Raw genomic sequence first — 9,334 nt, 5'->3', positions numbered from 1 at the left:
TTCACCTGATTTGGATGTAAATACCCTCAAATAAAAGCTGACAGTCTGCAGTTAAAGCATGTCTTGTTCGTTTCATTTGGAATCCATTGTGGTTGTGTATAGAGCCAAAAATGTTAGAATTGTGTCGATGTCCCAATATTTATGGACCTGACTGTAAGTGACTGTAAATGTGGCTGATAGGCTGGTCTGATGCATTTCAGAGACTGTTGAGCTATTGAGATTTTGCCATGCAGCCTTCTTTTGGAGAATGGTCTCCAAAAGAGCAGCAGTTCTCTTATCAAAAAGCCTTAATGATAACTGAGATGAGAGGGCAACAGCAATTAAAATGATTACATCTTAAACAACCAAGGTATGCAGAGGAGCATCTCTGAGTGCACAACACACTGAGTCCTGAAGCAGATGGGCTACAGCAGCAGAAGATCGCACTTCAGTCAGCTAGAAACATTAAACTGAAGCTATAATTCACCCAGGCTCACAAAAACTGGACAACAGAAGATTATAAAAAAATGTTCTCTGGTCTACTGAGTCTCAGTTTCTGCTGCAAGACTGAGAGGATTATACTGATGGCTCATTTAAACACCACAGCCTACCTGAGCATTGTTTCTGACCATCTATCCCCTTATAATCACAGTGAACTCATCTTCTGATGGATGCTTCCAGCAGGATAACACACCGTGTCACAAAGGTCAAATCATCTTAAATTGGTTTCTTGAACATTACTGAACATGGCCTCATAACAGTCACTGGAAGGACCTGTGGGACCTGGGATGTTCTGATAATTTCAGAATAAAATATTGGTACAAATATCTACAAAACAGCTGGTTGCATTCTGCTCAGCCCTGGAGTTGACAACATCCAAATAAGTGATTCAGGCAGCTGTCATGATTTGGAGCTATATAAATAAAACTGAATTAAACTGAACTGAATAGATGTGCTGGATGAATCTCTTCCACGCCACGAAGGTCAAAAACATTTTTTCCTAAAATGCTCTTGTTTCATTTGTAATTGCACAAATAACCAGCAGAGGGAGAAATCCTCCAGCCTGATGCTTTTATACAGAAATCTAAACAACAGACGAAATTATGCTGCCAAAAATGTGTTAATGCAACACTGACTCACTAATTCTGAACAGCAAGATAAAATTGCACTCCTTAAAAGTGATCATTTCCATAAAGTGGCAGAGAAAAAAATAACAGGTAAACAACAGGTAGCTTCACAATCATTCGAAAACTTCTAATCTCAGCTCCGCATTGGCGCTTTAATGTAATTGCCCTTCGTGAAACTGACCATGAAGCCTGGCCTGTGTAACATCTTGTTTACTGTAGACTACGTGTGACCTTCATAATGTGCAGGTAAAAAAAAAATACAATAAAAAAAACAGCGAGGCTGACTAAAATATGGAGGAAACAGTGTTTATTGCCCAGCAGCATTTATTTCAAACACAACCGCATAAAGCCGAATAACTGTAGGCTAGAGGTGATCGCAACAGTCAGCGCAAACAAAAGATTACACTCTTCTTCACATTTCAAACAAGAACACATTTGGAGTAAAGACTCGGTAGATTATTAAAAAAAAAGAAAGAAAGAAAGAGAAATACACAAGTGTGAAGGTTACAGATAGTAAACACTGATTAATTCCTCATGTGAACCCAGCAGCGGGCGACATTCGAGTTTGTCAGCAACATGCAAATTGTTCCCTACAGAAATACACAGCATGTAGGCTATAAGTGTAGATCAGATCTCATGTATCAAATATGGGTGTGGTTGGCATTTTCCCTTCTTCTTTTTACAACCAAATCCCTTATATTTTAAGAATATCAGAATCATAAATGTGTATATTATCGTAGAAAGACTGTCTGTCTGTTTGGTCCAGCTGAAGACTGCATATAAACAGTCAGTAAACACGTATACGCGACTCTTTCTCCCATTAGGAAAGCCTATGGCATCATTTCATTGAAAATACTGGCAGTTTAAAGCTGCCTTGTTCACCAGTAAACATACATAGAATTAGTTATGTAGAATATATTAGAGGCAAATGCCCTTCATTTCGGCCCCAAAATAAATACACCAATTTGACTTAAAAATCAAATACATCATATTGATTTGTTCTGTCCGCCAAGTGGGGGCGAGTGTGAACAAATGGTCGAAGAACGCAAACACAGTTTGACTTGGTGCTGGCTGGAATCAGCGCTGAGGTCCTTCGTGTTGATGTATTTTGTGCCAGGTGTGTTTTATGTTTGACCAATCATAAAAGTTCAGTTTTTTTGTTTTGTTAAACAGACGAACATGAATGTACAGTTTTGGCCTACGTGGCCTGGCATTCACCCCCTGCGCGTAACGGCACACATCTGGGCTATGACACACACGGAAACCCCAACATTAACAAAGTCCAAGGAGCTTATAAGCTGGTCAGTAGCCCAACAGCAGGTTAGTCCCTCCGACTAGTGCACTTGAACCTCGTGTGGCAGCAGCTGGCAACCGCTGTTCACATGGGTGAGCACCTTCTGCTTCAGCTGGGCCACTTGCTCCCTCAGCAGGCTAGCTGTCGAGGCCAGGTCGGTGTTTTGGGTTTTCAGCGTTTTGACCTTGTCTTCCAGCCTGGAGATGCGCTCCAGTTTGCGCCTCCGACACTTGGAGGCTGCGATTCGGTTCCTGAGCCTCTTCCTCTCGGCTTTGATGCGCTCCTGAGAGTCCATGTCGATCGGAGACAGCGGCGGGCTCTCTCCGAAGCTCTGAACGTCGGGGACCGTCTGAGGCTCCTCCTTCAGCGGCTGGACCCGAGACAGCTCTGGCTGCGGCGGGGCTGCCCCTAAATGATGTGACGGAGGAGGCGGGAAAGGGACCGTGTCCGTGGTGTAGTTGACAGTGGTTCCCAGCGGCCCACTGCCGTAACTGTTCAGGTTCGTGTACACCGGTAGATCCGGCTGCACAGTGACCGGGGCGATGTTAGCCCCGAGATCCAGGGTGCTGCTGGGCGGCGCGCCTCCGTTCAGCTGGTTCTGCTTGTGTAAATCCTCCAGCGCCTTCACGAATCCCTCGGCGAACTCCTGCTCGTCCGTCACCGTCTTCGGGTAGAGGAACTGGGAGCTGGTCGGAGTCGTGGTGACCATTCCGTTGGACTGGATGATTAGCCTTTCCAGCTCCGGAGAGGCCAGCTTGAGCAGCCCAAGGTCCGGGGAGCTGAGGATGCTCTCAGCGTCGCGGAGGTGCGGTTTGAGGTCTGCGTCGTCCGCCAAGCTCAAGTTAATATCCTTCTTCATCATTATTTCCGTGGGTACAATGACAAGTGGCGCTGCTCGACACTCCCTCAGAACTGTGTCCTGCCCATAACCTCACAGAGACGAACCGCGCCGGGAATGATCTGCTCTTAAAATGAATACAACACTTGCAACACTTGTGTGAACACCCCGTGCCGCTCTTCTCCTCTCCTACTGGATCTGAATACACGCCCGCGCGCACCGCCCCGAGCTTTTCTAGCCAGGCACGTTCCATTATGTCACGCCGGAGCGCGCGTATTGGGTAGAAATTACGTTTTCCAGTCTTATATTTGAATAAAAGGACGAGCCGAGCAGAGGATGCAGACAGAGGTCTCACTCTGCGCTGTTTTCAATTGTTTCTCTCCCCTCCTGTTTATTTAGTCTCCACTTTGATTTATGAGTCATCCAGTTTAAATCGAGCATTACGCACACCTAAAAGCAGATCACTAACAAAAGTGGCTCAGAAATGTGTGCCGTGGACAGACTGAGTCACCCTGTAAAAAGTGAAGTAGTTTGTAATTATAGTTAGATGGATAAGATAAAGGCACACTCTTTTATAGTTGTGCACTTGTCCACCACCACCACAGTGGATTATTAAATCAAATGATCAATATAAGACTGAAGAGCAGACTCTCAGCTCTAACTTGAGGGATTAAAAAAATCTTACTTTAACTGCATTTTATAGCTTTTTATTGTAATTTTAGATATGAGGAAAAAAGTCAGAAAAGCCTGGATGAGGCTGAAAAACAAATAAACTAACAAACTATTTAGTTCATTCTTGTCAAAAAGGAATGCACTGACCAACCTGGCTTTATATATATATATATATATATATATATATATATATATATATATATATATATATATATATATATATATATATATATATATATATATATAAAACCAGCGGTTGTAAAGAACAGGAAGGCCAGATCAAACCAAACTTTTTAGACAAACAGCCTGCACAGTTCTATAAACATGACAGATGAAACCAGAGTTAAATTGGACAAGAATGATGGGAAGAGAAAAGAAACAGCTCATGATCAGGAGAGTAACACATTATCTGTCAAACACTGTGGACATAGTATTAAGGATATCAAATGGTTAATGCCTTAAAGCATACTGCAAGAGCAACCCAAGAGTTGCTCAAGGAAAAGAAATGAGATATTCTTCGATGGCCAAGTCAGTCACCTGATCACAACCCAACATGCTTTTCAGTTATTAAATACAAAACTGAAAGCACAGAAACCCACAACCAATCAGTAAAAAAGTTTCTGCAGTGAAGGCCTGACAGAGCACCTCAAGGGAGGAAAGAATTGTCATCCACGCACTGAAAACAATCCTTGTATTTAAAATCATGTTAAGTTGTTGAATGAATGTTGAGCCTGTGATAACGAGGGAACTGTGTGTAAAAATGGCAGTTTTTTGTTTGTTTGTTTGTTTTCTGTTTGTTTTTTTTAACTCAGTCTTCAAGAGAAACAGTAGAATATGTTAAGCCTTATATAATATTCCAGATTTTCTGTATGCTGTTAAACATGTAGTGCTTTTACTCTGGCTTTCTACCACAAACTCCAGTCACAGCGAGGGACAAAGTCAACTTATGTGATTAAACATGTGAACCATGAGTTTGTTGGGGTTTTACGGAAACCCTGCTGTCCACAAGTGATCATGCCACATTATTTTTTAACACTTGGATTAAATGTTATTGCAATTGTTGCTGTTTATTGCTTTAGAAAGGAAGCTGGACAGACCTTTAAACCACTCACTGAGCAAAGGGGTTTAGTGGGTTTTCCCGAAACACAGCAACAGTGGCAATAACAGAGTGCACGTCATTCCTCTTGCATGTGAAACGAAGTCAACAAAAACACAACATGTACCATGGTAAACAACAAATAATGTAACTCGACAATAGCTGCTCTTCAAGCTTAATATGATCTAAACTTTAATCAAATGTAAAACAAACCCGGTAATGATTAAAGATCGTATTGTACCAGGTTCATTTTTCTATAAAATATATTTTAAAAAATGATAACAGCAACACTGCACATTAAAATGGAAATGTCCCTTTGCACAATTCTGGATACGAGCTGTTGTGACTCATTGGTGAATCTGTGTGCTCAGACTTAATGCTTTTCTCAGAAAAGACCGTTCACTTCTGTTTTGTGCTCTCAGTCGGCGATTTTAGGACATATCAATTAGGGGAAGTTGAATCTGAAACTGGTTCAATTTCAACATTTCCTCTGGTCAGTGAACAGTTTCCCACTTTTGGTTTTGGTCTCGCATTTTGTTCATTTCTTCTCTACTTTGGAGTTTCCATTTTCTGACACACATTCCCCAATTTTCTTTTTTTTATTTGTAAAGATATTTTTAAAGTCAGACAGTTTTTAAACACCTCCATAAAATCAATATTGTATACAGCAACAACACTTGAAACAACAGTGCTGCCACTTCAACAGCAACTGAAAACGACGCAATAAATTAGTTTGAGTAATTATGGCTTGAAGAAGCCTGTATTGTTTGCCCTCCTTTTCATGTGGTAGATGTGATTGTTTCTGTACATAAAAAACACAGAGGGGCGACTGAACCGACCATGATTTAGTCAGCTGATGAAGAAACCCTGGTTTCACTCATCGGCAGTTGTCTGGCTTTTAAAGGGTTACAGAAAGTGGGTATGTGCGTCACCGGTAGGCCCCATCCATCACTGCAACGCTCTGTGCGGGTGGATCACATGATGGACCCTGTGATGTCAGATCTCTTAACTTGGCGGAAATGGAGGTGGGGGGGAGTAAACCAACAGAGGAGAGATATTTTTGTGTATGAAAGAAGTGAGTGGGGGTGTTGAGACTGGAGGCTCTAGCTGGGAAAGGATGTACCTCTCTCTCTCTCGCTAGCTCGCTCTCTCTTTCACACACACACACACACACACACACACACACACACACACACACACACACACACACACACACTTGTTTTCATATCTTAGTGAGGACAAAAATGAATGCCTAACCCTCACCCTCAGCCTAGGAGTAACCCTGACACTAAAACCACATTTTGAGTCTCAAAAATGCCTTCAAACTCATGGGGATGGGCATTTTGCCCCCATAAGTGACTGCTGGTCACTACAAGAGTAGTAGCATTACAACTTTTGGTCCTCACAAAGATATCTAAACATGGTACACACACACACAGACACAAATTTTCTCTTGCCTTTAATCTAAAAGAAACATACAAAAAAATGTTGACATATTTAAAGTGAATTTGTCCCGAACATAACACGTTAGCTTTTTATCCATCGTGTGTAATGATTGCATGGAGGCAGTGTGTTTAGCTATTCTCTGGTGAACAGTGGGCTTGGACGTCAGTTCCTTAATCATTAATATGCAAATCCTCATGACCATTAATCAACAACCCCTGATCAAAGCTCATTGATCAAAGCCCACTGATCAATGGCCATGAGTACCACTCACAGAGAGTTGGGGAATGGCTGCAATCACAGGATTGTAAGATGGTGAAAGATGTACCCTTAGGCCCCCTCCTCAATTCAGAGATGGTCTTTCCCTTTTCACGTAAATAGCCTCCTTGATTCCCTGCTCAAACCGGCATTCTTCCCTGTCCAGAATGTGTACATCCTCATCCTTGAAAGAATGTCCACTGGCCTGTAGGTGTAAATAGACTGTGGAGTCCTGGCCTGACGAGGTAGCTCTTCTGTGTTGTGCCAGCCGCTTCGCCAGAGGTTGTTTGGTTTCCCTGATGTATAAATCATGGCAATCCTCCTGGCACTAAACAGCGTACACTATATTACTCTGTTTGTGTCGGGGGACCCGATCCTTGGGGCGGCATTGTGTGCAATAATTACTAAAATCTCACCTGTATTATAGGAGGAGCACCGTCTGTCCTCAAGTTGTCCTGGACATACGGATTGGCGTCGGCTATCTGGTTTGATAAAACTGGTTTAATAATTGTTGAGCTCAAAGTCACTTTTTGGTTTCTCCTGCTGAAAACAGTACATCCAGATAAGGAGCATCGACTTTCTGCCATGTGGAGGTCGGTTGGTAAGAAATTGATCTAAAAAAAAAAATAAAAATTAGAAAACAAAAAAAATATATAGTGTAGACTAAACCATAAATGAATAGATAAATACATGCAAGATCCAGGATCCAATCTCATATTGATTTACACACTAACCTCATTCTGATACAAATTCCTCACATCTCATTGGAAAGTATTCCAGTAAACAGAACTTGGCTAAGAGCCTTTTTACTGTAATACATACTTGTCATATGATTTCTGAATGCTCTGGAGTGTTTCAGCATGAGTCAACAAAGACGCTGTGGAGCAAACTCAGGTCTCCAAGAATAATTTTCAAGGCTGCATGTTAAGACAAACCACTATGAGCAGTCAGGAATGCTTGGTATTATTTATTGTAATGATTCCTCTGTGCTCCAAAGAGCTCATTGGTGCATTGAGCAAAATATGATTGATGTGTGGTTTGCACTTTAAACATTAAATGTGAATAAAGGAGAAGAGTAGCACAGATATGAGCCCTTTGAAGGTCTTACAAGAAATCTGTGTTAACCTCCTGTTTTCAACAACTTCTTCATTTTACTGCTATAAAGTTTGAATAAATGAAAACGTATGTGATTCTGATGGAAACAGTTAACTCAAATGTTATTAAACGATGCATACGTTTGCATTTGTAGTTGCTCGTGCTGATCTCTGTAAGTGCAACACTGCCTGCGTTGCATGTGACACTGTGGGCATCTGTGTTCAAAAATAAAACAGATGTTTAAAAAAAACATATCTCAGATCTCATTTCCTTTTGTAGCACTTATCTTTCATGCGTAATCATTCTGGTTTCATAGAAATATACTGTACTAGTATCTGTGGTACTGTGACAGCATTTGCCTTCCTCCTACATAAATGTCAAAATTGGCAGGCAATTTAATTTCCAGCAACCATCAAATATACCGTTCCCCTTCATACGGCAGTGAGCCAGGCACGTGGAGGTGAACAGTTAGCAGGATTCAAGCTTATCACATACGCTTTGTTTCATTTCATTTTATTTTTTTTAATCATAGATTGAAATATTTTACACTTAAACAGAAACAAAGGTTCAGTGTGTTGGGAAGCAGTTAGCACTAATGCTTAACAACACCAAGGTTCCTGGTATAAACCTCCAGATTAACTGGAACTTTTCTGTGTGGAGTTTGCATGTTTTCACAGTACCCGTGTTAGTTTCCTCCCCCAGTCCAATGATCTGTTACGTATGCAATATAAACATCACGTTTTCCCCTATGAACATGGCGATAAGCTCCAGCGCTCCATGACCCAAAGTTAGAGAAGTGGTTAAGAATTGTATATTGACTTTTTTCTGTTCTCTACTGAAGCGCCTGGGATTTTAAATGTGATTAAAAGCATCTTAAAGATTCGCTTCCAGTATTTCCTGAAATAAACTCATCTATTTGTTCAGCATTAGATGGAGTTCAGTAACAATCCTTAATAATACAGACACGCATGCAAGTTCCACTAAGCTGCTCCTCTGAACCTACTGACGTAGTTTCAAAGTGTAGGTGAAGTTCCACACTCACGGGGGATGTAGGAACTGTGTGCGTGCGTCTGTAACGCTGCTCGGCATAAAACACACCAGCATCCACAAAAACACGCTCTGACAATTTCAAGCAGGTAACCACAAAACCTCACAGGCCCACACCTTTTCATAGTTATGCATTAGGTGATGAAGAAAAAGGTAGCATTTGATATTTGATTATTATTATTTTCCACTACATGCTACTGTTTTCCACTGGATGTTTTTTCTGCTATGAGGGAACAAAACATTTAACTCTAAACCAGTCATATTTTTCAGTTCTTATTGGGTTTAACCTTTTAGTTTAACAGTCCAATCTGATACCTATTACATTATGTTTCTGGTACAGCATTGCTGTTTTTCTCGATGATGCTTCCCTTAGTAGCGGTAAGGTGTTCACAAAGAGTCTCAGTGATCTCAGACAGAGATTTCCATCCATTTTCCAGATCAGCTTTGAAACTGAAAAATGTAAATTGCATTCTGTGAAAAAAATA

General features: G+C 41.2%; 1 protein-coding gene across 1 annotated transcript; it reads right to left on the bottom strand.

The window, feature by feature from the left end:
* Positions 1–1,405: 1,405 nt before the first annotated feature.
* On the bottom strand, positions 1,406–3,474 carry LOC134642969 (transcription factor JunD-like). The gene has a single exon (XM_063495108.1). It carries the CDS (start codon positions 3,260–3,262, stop codon positions 2,441–2,443), a length of 822 nt encoding a protein of 273 aa, XP_063351178.1. The 5' UTR covers positions 3,263–3,474; the 3' UTR covers positions 1,406–2,440.
* Between the last annotated feature and the right edge of the window lie 5,860 nt (positions 3,475–9,334).

Source organism: Pelmatolapia mariae, linkage group LG15, assembly GCF_036321145.2.
Source record: "Pelmatolapia mariae isolate MD_Pm_ZW linkage group LG15, Pm_UMD_F_2, whole genome shotgun sequence".
NCBI lineage: Eukaryota > Metazoa > Chordata > Actinopteri > Cichliformes > Cichlidae > Pelmatolapia > Pelmatolapia mariae.
This window is presented reverse-complemented; position numbering and strand designations above follow the sequence as displayed.